The following is a 13029-nucleotide window of genomic DNA, read 5'->3' on the forward strand; positions in this document are numbered from 1 at the left end:
CCCCAGCTCAATTTCTCTATGCTCAGTGAGTTGTGTAGGTGTTATCTTCTGCAATGAGACCTGCTAATCAGTTTGTGAAAGCAAAATATTGCCTTGGAAACAGCCTAGGTTGTTTGGGGGTTCCTGTGGGGCTCTTTTGGCCAACAGCTCAATAAAATGCAACCCAATCTTGATATTAGAAGGTTCCTTTGGTAACAAGAGGTGACCAGTTAATACTCTGTCTCCTCCATTATTCCATGATATTATTTAGATGGACTTCTGTTTTAGGGTTTCATTGCTGTGGAGAGACAACCATGACCAAGGCGACTCTTATAAAGGAAAATGTTTAATTGGGGCTGCCTTACAGTTTCAGAGATTCAGTCCATTATCATCATAGCAAGAGGCATGGCAGTCACAGGCAGAGATGGTGCTGGAGAAGGAAATGAGAGTTCTATATCTAGATTTAAGGGCAGGCAGCCAGAAGGAGACTATATTCCATAGGCAGGAGGGTCTTTTCCACACTGAGTGAAGCTTGAGCATAGGATCTCAAAGTTCACCTCCTCGGTCATACATTTTCTCTAACAAGGACACACCTCCTAATAGTGCCTAGTAGTGGGCCACGCATTCAAATACATGAGTCTATGGGGGCCAAACCTATTCAAGCCACTACACTTTTGTGAATGTATATATTTACAACATTTCTGCTATATTAGGTTTCCATACTACTCCTCAAATGACACTTAATTTTGGTTGTCTTTCCCTGTATTCTCCCCTTGTCCCCTCTTCCTCTACCTGGAATGCACTTCTTCCAGCTCCCCATGTATTCACAGTTCTGTTCTATTTCCCTTTACTAATGATATCTGCACACTCCAGTCCCTTACCCAGTACTTACCCTCTTTGTTTCTGTGGATTGTAGCTTGCTTATCATTAACTAAACAGTAATGCCACATGGGCTTTGAATAGGAAAGGCCTGAAAGTCTCCTATATTTGAATGTTTGGTCACTAGGGAGTAGAACTACTTTAAATGGGTTAGAGGGTGTGGCCATGGATAGGTATGGTCTTGTTGGAGAAAGTGTGCCACTGAGGGTGGGATTTGGGATTTCAGAAGCCCAAGCCAGACCCAGTGGCATGTTCTCTTCCTGCTGCCTGACAATTCTGAGCTAGAACTCTTGGCTCCTTTTCCAGCACCATGTTCTGTTCAAGTTGTCGCCTGTGCCAATGAGTTCAAGGCTATTCTTCACTTTCTCTTCTCTCAAGTTCAAGGTGTCTGGTTTTATGGCGAGGTCTTTGGTCCATTTGTTGTTGGATTTTGTACAGGGTGATATGTATGGATTTATTTGGATTCTTCTACAGACAGTTTGACCAGCACCATTTGTTGAAGATGTTGTCTTTTTCCAGTTTTGGGTGTCTGTCTTCTTTATCAAAAATCAAGTTTCCATATGTTTCCATAAGTGTGTAGATATTTGTCTGGAACTTCATTGATTGATGTAACTTTTGTGCGTGCGTGTGTGTGTGTGTGTGTGTGTGTGTATGTGTATGTGTGTGTGTGTGTGCGCGCACACATGCCAATAACACACTGTATTTATAACTATAACTCTGTAGTACAATTTGGCTTTTAGAGTCTCCATTGAGAAGTCTGGTGTAATTATAATGTTTTCTTAGGTATTAGGAGCTGACACTTTCTAATAGGGATGGACTAGGAGGTGATGGGGTCCTTTTCCGGGGGCTGGGGGGCTGGGTAGTAGGGTGTTCTGCCAGGATCTGGTTAGTTCTTCAGGAATGGGGCAAAGAGGGAGAGGAGGCTGTGGCAGGTGTTGTGCTGCCGAGCTGACAGAGACTTAGGGGTTGGTCTTAGAAGAGAAGAGGCAGAGGAGAGATCTGCACTTAGCCCACCTGCTTCCCTGGTCAGAGTCGAGCCTGTGAGGTTTGGAATACAGAAAGTAGTGGGGAAGGGAACTGAGGAGAAGATCTGGCTGGACCATTGGAGATGGGGCAGGGACACGGTATGCTGTAGCAGGTGGGGACAGAGCTGGAGATAACTGGTGGACTGGACTTGGAGAATCGGGGCAGAGCTGAAGATCTGCCGTCATCCCACCTGCTTCCCAGGCAGGAGCCAGAACAAAATTTATCTCATTTTTTTTAACCTAAGTTGACCTCTGTTAGCCAAAGGAAATAATTATATGCTCCTTTTACTCTGTTATATCTGATAATAATATTAGAGTAGTTAATTATAGCCTATATGAAACTGTTAACTATGTGGTGTCACTATTTATGAAAAATCTTATGTAATTTTAGGGAAGTTTTATAAGAAGACTTACGTGGGCATGGGAGAATAATAGAAGTACATTGTACATTTCACTGGAGAAGACATCATGAGTATAGATTCAAGTTAGTTGTTCCTTTACTGTGAGAAAAGTAAGGATAATTTCTTTGACGGGGAAATGAAGGTTCTATCGTAAGGACAGGAGAGAATGATATTCTGTTGTTATATGTTAGATACTTGTTAAATATTACAGATAGACATGTGACTAAAAGAATAAAACATGGCAATTCAGGATAAGGGCATATAAAACAATTTCCTGAATATCTGGACAAATTTAATGACTGCATTTTAAAGACAGAAAAACATTGCTTGAAGGCTGGGAGATGACTGAGTCCATAAAGTAATTGAAGACACGAGTTTCATTCCCAGATCCCATGTGAAAACAGAAGGGCATTTTCTTAGGGTTTCCATTGCTGTGAGCAGACACCTTGACCAAGGCAACTCTTATAAAGGACAGCATTTAATTAGGGCTGACTTATAGGTTCAGAGGTTCAGTCCATTACCATCATGGCAGAAAGCATGGCAGCATCCAGGCAGGCCTGATGCTGGAGACAGAGCTGAAAGTTCTACATCTTGATCCGAAAAACAGCTGGGTCTCAAAGCCCACCCCAAAGTGACTTCCTCCAATAAGGCCACATCTATTCCAACAAGACTATACCTTCTAATAGTGCCTCTCCCAGGGCCAAGCATACTGAAATCATAGCAGACATGGTGGTATATACTTGTCAGCTCAGTGTGAGCAGAGGTGGAGACAATCGTAACAAAACCAAAACAAAACCAAGGTGAGTGGTGCCTGAGGAATGATACCTCGTTGCCTCCTCTGGTCTCCATACAAGTGCATCTGCACATGTACACTCTCCCACACAGAAAGAACATGGGGTTTTGAGTTTTCCTGGGGCCAATAACACAAAAAGTGCTGAAGAGGAGACATCTGTGAAGTAAGAGGACCAGCTTTGCTGCCGAGTTAGCTGAGAATCTGCTTTATTATGTGTATTTCTTTTTTGTCCAGGTTTATTGTTCTGCCAAACTGAATTTGACTCTTTAGATACCCTTAACTGTTAATTCTCGTCTCTAACCAATGTGAAATCTTTGGAAAAACACAAAGAACTTTTGGATGGCTTGTAAAAATACTTTTGGTAGAAAGATCTGACATTGAGTGTTTTAGTTTTAAAAATAATATTGTGGAAGTGAGTCTTGCATTTGGTTCTTTTCGCCTCATTAGATTGCTTTATTTCACACAGTACTGGTGGGGTAGGGGTGTACACTAAGAGTGCTTTTGATCTCACCCTAACCTGTAGGCTGTTTCTTTCTTTGGCAGATGGGAGACTCTTTGGTCCGAGAGACCCACGAAGGTGAATGCTTCCCAGGCTCGCCAGTTTAAACCTCGTATTAAGCAAATAAATTTCCCCACAAACCTTATACGACTGGAAGTAAACAGTTCTCTTCTGGATTATTACACCGAATTAGATGCAGTTGTGCTACATGGTACGAAGGACAAGCCACTGCTCTCTCTCAAGACTGCACTTGTAGACATGAATGATCTAGAAGATGATGACTATGAAGAGAAGGACGGCTGTGAAATGGACGCTCTTAACAAAAAGTTTAGCAGTGCTACCCTTGGGGATGGGCCAAGTAACGGGTATTTTGATAAACTACCATATGAGGTAAGCCAAACATAATTGCAATATTGGATATAGTGTTACTGGGTTTTAGTGCTGAAACAGATGCTTGCTTTGCCAGGTATCAGAAGAACAGTAGTATTGGAGAGGCATATAAAATCTGATGCATTAGAGATTTGGGGCTTGGGAAAACTAAAGACACTTAAAGAATTTAACTTTTATTTTGGATTGACTTCATAGATTCTGGACAAACTATTAACTTGTGTTGTTCTATCAGTACACAGTAAGAACCCAGTACATTTATTAATAATACCTTGTACTTCACCTTTCTTAATTATTCAGTCTAGTAGTATGTGCCTGAGTTTATACCTGTTCTACTGGATAGTAATAGGTGAATGCTTATCTCACTTCATAGCCACAGCTTCCCGGAAAGTCATCTTTACCAGCTGTCTTAGGGTTTTTATTCTGCACAAACTGCATGACCAAGAAGCAAGTTGGGGAGGAAAGGGTTTATTCAGCTTACTCTTCCACATTGCTGTTTATTACCAAAGGAAGTGAGGACTGGAACTCAAGTAGGTCGGGATGCAAGAGTTGATGCACAGGGAATGGAGGGATGTTTCTTACTGGCTTGCTTCCCCTGACTTGCTCAGCTTGCTTTCTTATAGAACCCAAGACCACCAGCCCAGGGACAGCACCAACCACAATGGGCTGGGTCCTCCCCACTTGATCACTAGTTGAGAAATTGCCTTACAGTTGGGTCTCATGAAGGCATTTCCACAACTGAGTCTCCTTTGTGATAACTCCAGCTTGTGTCAAGTTGACACACAAAACTAGCCAGTATACCAGCCCTTAGTCTATGTTCTACCTCTTTAAGTTTTGGTCTAGGCTGCTCAGTGTTCCTAGAGAAACTTGTCTGATACCTGGCTTGAAATCTTATTTTCAGTGTGTCTGTCTTCTTAGGGAGTCCTTCTGTGGTTATTTAGCCTTCCTAGATCCAGACATCAAATGCAAGGAGGATTCTGTAGCTATGTAATGTCAAAAATCTCTCCCCACCTGTTTCTAACCAGGTAAACCAGGTGTTTATGCTTCCCTTTGAAAACATTGCTTGATGCTCAAAACCAATTTGGTCAGCTTTTAAACGAAAATGTGCTGTGTCACATCTGTAAAGTAGCTAAAGTTGTTAGGTTATAGAAGAATATAAGGGTACAAAGCATTCACTCAATAGGTGCAGACCCAGGGGTTTGCTCAGGCCTTTATTGGGCAGGGGACAGCACAGATTGTTTAAGATCATCCATACCTTAAAGGGGAAAGGGACGCCACATGGGAAGGTGAGCTGGGAGAGAGGGGGATGAGATGGTGGTAATGTCATTCCTTGGGGCTCTAAAATCTGTGTGGTAGCAGTTCACCTCTAGAAAGTGAGTCAGCTTTGCTTTTTGCCCACTTCCAAAAACTATTTAGATAGGAATTTAGATGTAATATATTTAAATGATTTAAAATTTTAGCAAAACCTGAATATAAAAAAACAAACTGCCCAGCTCTTAGCATTAACAGGAATGGTGGAGGCTGAGGGAAGAGAATACCCAGGATGAGAACAACTGTGGCTGGGAACACCAGCATGGCTGTGTGCTTCAGCATTAGCTGTGTCAAGGAGTACAGGGCATGGAACTGGGTGGAGATGCCACATGCACAGCTGCATGCACACAGACAGCAGCTGCAGCTCACCCTCGCCTTGCTGAACTGTGGGCTGGACTGTACCGGAGAGCATTTACCAAGAGCTTTGCTTCTTTTCCATCCAGCCAGGGATCTTCAGGGCACTGCCTTTTCTCAAGGCTTAGTAAAATTTGTTGAGATGGGGTCAAAGATAGTGTAGAAATAGTAAATAATTTGCTAAAAAACCAGAGTAGATGCGCGATTATAATATGCTTTGTCTTTTTGTATAACATTTTGAATGGGAGAGAAGAATATGGAATAATAGCTAATATTCCCGAAACTGCCCATATTAAGCAGGCCATTTTATTTGTGTGCTTTATTCTACAATGAAGAGCATATAAATGAGAGAGTGTTTGTAAACTTGTTGTAGGTGTGATCTGCCTTAGCCGTAGGAAGCAGGGGGCTTCAGTAGAGTAGGAAGGTTTCAGTGGTGTGGATTGGGAAATTTTAACTTACTTATATGTGAAAGGAAAGAGATATAGATGGTTTCAAATATGTCCCAAAGGTTTAGTCAATACAACACACTCTAGAGAAACCAGGATGTAGAACCAGCATTCTTGAGAGGACACTGATTGCATGTGATATAAAAGGATGTCCTGTAAACAGTCAGTGTGCTGAACGGTCTCAGAGATTAGATTGAGGGTTGAGAGTGGATAAGTCAGCTGGGGAAGGGACCCTTTTGAACATCCCACATCCTCTATTCATTGTGTTCTTCTAAAGGAGCTTCAGGCTAAGATGTACCTCTCAGCAACTTCATAGACACTAGATACTATATTAGTAAAGATGAAGAGATGTGTTTATTTGGTCTGAATCTGTCACCTTTGATTTAGTCAAACTCCAGAGAAGCTCTTTCACATGTTAATAACATGGCTTTGATGACTTTTCATTCTTTTTATAGTTTGGAATTTCTCAAAATATTATATTAGGTATAAGAAGGCCATTAAATTAATATTACATGTCTTCATACAACATATACCTTTTAATATGAATATTTGGATTATACCAGAAGATGCTAGGGGCTATTTAAGTAATATCTCATTTGGAAGAAATACATTATTTATATTCTGATTCAGGATATCTTTTTGCACAAAGTGTTTTAAAAGTTTCATGTACACCCTAATTCCAGCACTCAAGGAACAGGCAAGTAGGTCTGTGAGTTCTAGGCTAGCCAGTGCTACATAGTAAGACTCTGTCTCAAAAATAAATAAATAAATAAATAAATAAATAAATAAATAAATAATAAAAATAAAGACAATAATTCTATTAAAATAAATTTGAATATTATTGCTAAAAATACATTATAAATTTTTCTTAATATATATTTATTCCTACATAAATAATATCATAGCAAATAGAATTAGTTTAAAGTAGTACAAAGATCTTCAAGTATTTATTCCTGGTATTAAACATGTCTTTTATATTAGAAAGTCAAGGTAATAATACCAAAATACTAAGTCAAAGGAAAATTAACCCCAGGGTCTACTCCAGTAGGTGACAAAACTAATTGGCCAAGTGAAAGCTGGGAGAGGTGTCTGTAATTTTACCAATGAATTCTTCAAAAAGTAAATACTAAGTTGTTTGCTATATTAGCTGATATCTTCCATAACTATGAAACAGTAGAAATACCAGTTCCTAGATGTAGCCTCTAGCCGTATATACTCTTGAAACACTTGAAAAATGTAGGTGAATTGCGATGTCTACAAAGTGAGTTCCAGGCCTACAGAATGAGGCCTATGTCTTTAAAAAAATATGTTTATTAAAGTTTTGAAATGATACGTGGCTTTATTAGGTAAGTTGAGTTAGATTGAAAATAAAACTAAGAACAAAACATTACATAATACCATTCTGAAAGTTCTGGTTAATACTTTGGCCATGAGAAAGACATAAAAGGTGTACTTTTTGAAAAGCAGGGTATAAAATCATTTGCAGACAAAATGATTATAATTAGAATATTCAGGAGAATTAGGAAATAAAAGTACATCGACAGACTGCAATAGATAAATATCTTTATCTTTAGAAACTCTTGGGACATTAAAGATTGTTAAATGTTAATTCATACAATGTTCCTGAGTAGAAAGACACAGTAAGTAAAAAGTGTCATGCATGTATATCCATGTACACATGGATCCCACAAACAGTGTCAGTTTTTAAGCTATAATGTATTTACTGAAGTTTCAATTGAAATATAAAGAGATTTTTTTTTAAATTTCAAAGTTCACCTAAGAAAAAAAAAATAATCAAGAAAATTCTGGAAAAATGGCCATGATTCTCTCTGGCATTCTAGCTTATACACATAGACTGAGGAAGAAAACTTGGTTGACACTGAAGATTATGTAATGAGAGAAGTGATGGATGGACAAGTGCAGCTGAATCCCTGAATAGAATGAGAGGAAGGAAGAGTACATTTACAGCACCTTTGGGATTCCAGTTTTACAATTAAGAACAGTAGCAAGAATAAAAAGAAATTGGAAAAGGAGGTGGTGGAGGATGAGGAAGAAGGCTGGGGGAATGAAGACAGGCAGCACGTGCCCTGCCTTTGTACCTTTCAGAATGGTAAAGTTTTAATACCATCCTCAAGTGTATGGGTGGATGGGTACTTACATACACTGACACGGTCTTAGTCAGGGTCTCTATTCCTGCACAAACATCAAGGAGCAAGTTGGGGAAGAAGGGGTTTGTGCAGCTCACTTCCATGTTGCTGTTCATCACAAAGGAAGTCAGGACTAGAACTCAAGCAGGTCAGGAAGCAGGAGCTGATGCAGAGGCCATGGAGGGATGTTACTTACTGGCTCGCTTCCCCTGGCTTGCTCAGCTTGCTTTCTTATAAGAACCCAAGACCAGCCCAGGGATGGCACCACCCACAGTGGGCTGGGTGCTCCCCACTTGATCACTAGTTGAGAAAATGCCTTACAGTTGGTCTCATGAAGGCATTTCCACAACTGAGGCTCCTTTTCTGTGATAACTCCAGCTTGTGTCAAGCTGACACACAAAACTAGCCAGTACATACACTATGAATATATAAGTTGATATGAACATTCAGAAGGACAACTTTTAAATGTATGTAACTTATTCTAAAGATACATTTCCAGTTTACCAGGATGAACATGCATACATAATACATACGATGATATTGCGGTATTATTTGCAATAAGAAAGAAACTGGCAGGAAATAAATCAGTAAACATCTGTTGTTATAGTGTCATGCGCGTGAATGGAATAGGGTGGGTCTGTTCGTACAGATAAAGATGTACAGGATAGATCACTGAATAAGAAAAGCAAGATGCTGAACACTGACTGTTCTTTCATTTTTTTAGTGCACACCCAAGAATAGAAGTTCATTTATCTGAAAGAGATGAGAAGCAAAGCAAAGCAAAACAAAACAAAACAAAAAACAAAAAAGTCAAACTGTAAATAGTGCTGATCTCTGATGTGAGTGGGGTTACCCTATTTTCCATCTTTCTTCTGTACACAAGTAATTTTATAGGGGTCCTGCCCTGAGTCTAGCCTGTATAACTCCTGAATCAAAGACACGGAATTGTGCTTTTTATTAACTAGCTGCGGCGCTATGCAGGGCAGCATCTGAGCTCTTCTAACATACATCCCAGCCATAGGCCCATGTGTCCTCAGGGCAGTTTCTCTTGGCCATATGCTCGCGGTTCATCTCCATGGTTCGTCCTCCTCATGGTGATCTCCTTCATCCCCTACCTTTATTCTCTCCTCATGGTCCCTACCTGAGACCCCACTACTCCATCTCAAGCTCTGCGTTCCTCTCTCTCTCTCTCTCCTGTCACAGGCTTTAGCCTTTAACTACCCAGTCAGAGATTACTGGGGAGCATCCTTTTTTTTTTTTTTTTTGTTTTTTAACTTGAGTATTTCTTATTTACATTTCGAGTGTTATTCCCTTTCCCAGTTTCTGGGCCAACATCCCCCCTAATCCCTCCCCCTCCCCTTCTTTGTGGGTGCTCCCCTCCCCATCCTCCCCCCATTGCTGCCCTCCCCCCAACAATCACATTCAGTCTTAGCAGGACCCAGGGCTTACTGGGGAGCATCCTTTCGAGCACATTGTCAGTACAATGCCCATGTCCAGACTGCAATCTGATCTGGGGCTCAGAAATCAGCATCTGAATACACAGTGCACAAGACCAGCCCCAACACTTCTGTGCTTGATTTTATATATTTTTACCTCCATAGTTTTGTTTGTGTAATAACGCTCATGTCAACAGGGTTATCTGACTAATGCAAATTCGTTAACGTATTTGCTTATGACAGAGACTCTTCAGTGGTACTTTTCCCATAAGGAGAGTTATTAGGCTCTTACTGAATACATCTTTGCCTCTTAAAGCCAGTGAGCAGGTTTAGGATCAGGGGATGGTCGGGAGAAGGGAACTTTTATCGGGACAGGTGATCCAACTGTACCTACATCATGGAGGATGATGAGGAGTCTTGCTAATTTAATGATACAGAGTTTACTTTGCTTTGATAAAAGCTGGGTTATATAAAGCAACATAAGATAGGCCCGGGAGAAAGTCTAGAAAAAAGACTAAGTTTTTGTCAGAGCTTTTATACTAATTCTAATTCCCTGTTTTTCTAATAAGTACATACACAGGCATGCAAACATCCTCACGTCATTTTACAGCCTAGTCCAAATGCTAAAAAGACATAGCAAATGTACCCCAAGCCTCACTAGATACAATTCGTTAATCAGTAACTGCTCATATTTTATAAGTAATCTTTCAACTTATCTTAAGATTATATTGTTGTTCATTTGGATGTTAGAATATTCGACACAAACAGTGAAATCTGATCTAACATTAATATAGAATTTACATTAAGCTGAAGATCATTTTGTTAAAGGGTATAATTACTTACAAAAGCAGAAAAGTCAGGTGAATGCTTTTATGTTAAAAAAATTAACCTCTCCCATCTAAAGAAGATTTTTATCATTAAACAAATATGAATTTTTAAATTCTGATTCTTGGTTAGGTTTAGGGCTCTTAAGATAGTTCTTTGAAAACTAGTTAAGAAAGTTCCAACAGGAAAATAAATCTTGGACTAGCTCAAATGGATCATTGTAATTAAAGTTATCTTTTTGTGTCCAGCCTGTTAATAATATATGTTGCCCCACGGTTGCTGCTAGCTGCCTTCAGTGGGATCTGTCCTTTCTCTGCTTCCCTGGAATTCTGTATTAGTTTGCTTTCTGCTTCATGGAGAGCCCTTATGTTTGAAAACACAAAGCTTACTGTGTCACTGTAATTTGAATCTTCATTCCTTTCAGGTTAAATCCAAGTGAAGCTCTGTGTATCCCCATCCTCCTCACCAGACTCTCCGCCTGCTTTGCCCTTCCCCTATAATTGGCACTTTCTGGAAGGAGTATACTTACACCTCTCCAGTGAAGCTGTGCTTAGCTTATCCTATTTACTCATTCCCCCAGAACTCGGAGTGGAAGTTCTTTTCTTCCATACCAATGTCTGACATGTCTAAAGTTTTCTCTATGAAAATTTTTATTATTTCAACAGTTACCAGTGTGTATATCTTTGTGCTGTATGAAAATGAATTGTCAACATGAGTTGAGAATTTGAGCAATTTTTAAATGCAGTGCAGTCAGATGTATGTGTTGGATAATGTGGTAAATGTAGATTTATCTACTTTGTGAAGGTAGTGTTTGAAACAATTATACTGCTCTTTATTAGACCTCATTCTGTGTTTAACAAAAAGTGATACGGTCCTTCACTGTTGATGATCTTGGCTTTCTGTTTTATATAGCTCATTCAACTGATTCTGAATCATCTTTCACTACCAGACCTGTGTAGATTAGCACAGACTTGCAGGCTCCTCCACCAGCATTGCTGTGACCCTCTACAGTATATCCACCTCAACCTGCAGCCATACTGGGCCAAGCTAGATGATACTTCACTGGAGTTCCTACAGGCTCGCTGTGCTCTTGTCCAGTGGCTTAATCTGTCTTGGACTGGCAACAGAGGGTTCATCTCTGTGTCAGGATTTAGCAGGTAGGTATAAAACTGGTTAAAGCTTTTTATCAAGAGACTAGACTTGCATATAAGAACGTTCACGGTAAATTTTTAAACTGTATTTGTATATTTTGTAAGAATAAAAAGATTGATATTTATAAAAATAAACGAGTGTTAACTATCTTCTTCAGCCAAACTTCATACTGATGTACGGGCCAGCTGTATTCTTTACTTCTTATTTAAATCCCAAGTGACTTTCAACCCAACTGCTTTTTTTCTCTTTCATATTTTCAGCACAGATGATTAACACATTTAAAAAACTATTTCCAAATCAAAATCTACCTCTCTAATGTGATTTGTCAGAAATGGAAAACAATTTATTACAGAACATTTTTAATTAAATCTTAATTACATGTGCAATACATCACCCAAATTTAGAAGCTCATTTAAGCTAATTATGTTGAAAATGAAATTGCATGCTAAATAGAGGACGACGCTTGCAGACCTGCCCAGGTGTTTCTGCTCCTTTCTATTTAAGCATTTAGTTTCCTTACTATTAAATGTCACCTGTTAAACATTTGAAAGCTTGCAAAAGTGCATATTCATTTAGCACTTAGTAATGCCATAGTAATTTTTCTTAAGGCACAAACAGGTGCTTTTCTCTTAACTTTGATGATTGTTCTTGTATGTGTTATATGATTCCATCATTTTCATAAAGTCAAACATGGAGTAGAAACTTTGGAGACAATAGCTGTTATTTTAAATTAATAAATGCTCCTTCACCTTGCATGGATCTGTATTGCCCCAGCTCTTTTTATTACTGTTGTTTATTTCTGTTTGGAGATAGAATCTTGCTAAGTATCCTAGGTAGCCCTGAGATTGCTTTGTAGCCCAAGTAGAAATTTGGCTTGGAATTTCCTGCTTCAGACTCCCAAGCAGCTGGGATCGCAGGGATATATAGCAAGGGCCATCTGAAAAACTGTGTGGCAGGAAGGCAAGGAAAAGGTAGCATGATAGGTTTAGGCTTTGTGGTTTGTATTGTGTTGGGCAAGAGGAATGCTGCTTTCTGTGACTCAGTCCATGTGAGAAAGAGGGAAGAGATAAGTCGGCAGGAGAAAGCCAGATAGACTTTGCTTCTGAGGCCACCTCTGAGATCTTCCACCACCCCTTCCAAAATACTTGGTATCTGTATTGGAGTGCTTGAATTCTAGTGGGGCCTTAGTCCAATGCTAGTTCTCTCTGCTTCAAAAGCAATCCATCTGCAAATTTTTCTCACTACTAATGAGACCAATAAGAACTGAAACTAACTACAGCTAGAGCATGTATTGTTGACCATAAACTAGATAAATAGTACAGTATGAGACAGTCAAGTGGTGTCAGTAAACATTGGTTTATGTTATAAAGGTCTAGCTCTTGCCTCACTGGTTTG

At 39.6% G+C, this 13029-nt stretch overlaps 1 protein-coding gene across 12 annotated transcripts in view; it reads left to right on the forward strand.

Annotated features, from left to right (window-relative positions):
* The window catches only part of Fbxl4 (F-box and leucine-rich repeat protein 4), a 73777-nt gene that overhangs the window by 19275 nt on the left and 41473 nt on the right, over positions 1 to 13029 (forward strand). For 11 of the 12 annotated variants that reach the window (XM_087548833.1, XM_087548831.1, XM_087548834.1 and 8 more), the window contains 2 exon segments: positions 3621 to 3966; positions 11395 to 11639. In XM_087548833.1, coding sequence (XP_087404959.1) covers positions 3621 to 3966; positions 11395 to 11639 — 591 coding nt within the window. 12 annotated transcript variants of the gene reach the window in all.

Source organism: Rattus norvegicus, chromosome 5 (assembly GCF_021556685.1).
Source record: "Rattus norvegicus strain SHRSP/BbbUtx chromosome 5, alternate assembly SHRSP_T2T, whole genome shotgun sequence".
Classification (NCBI taxonomy): Eukaryota; Metazoa; Chordata; class Mammalia; order Rodentia; family Muridae; genus Rattus; species Rattus norvegicus.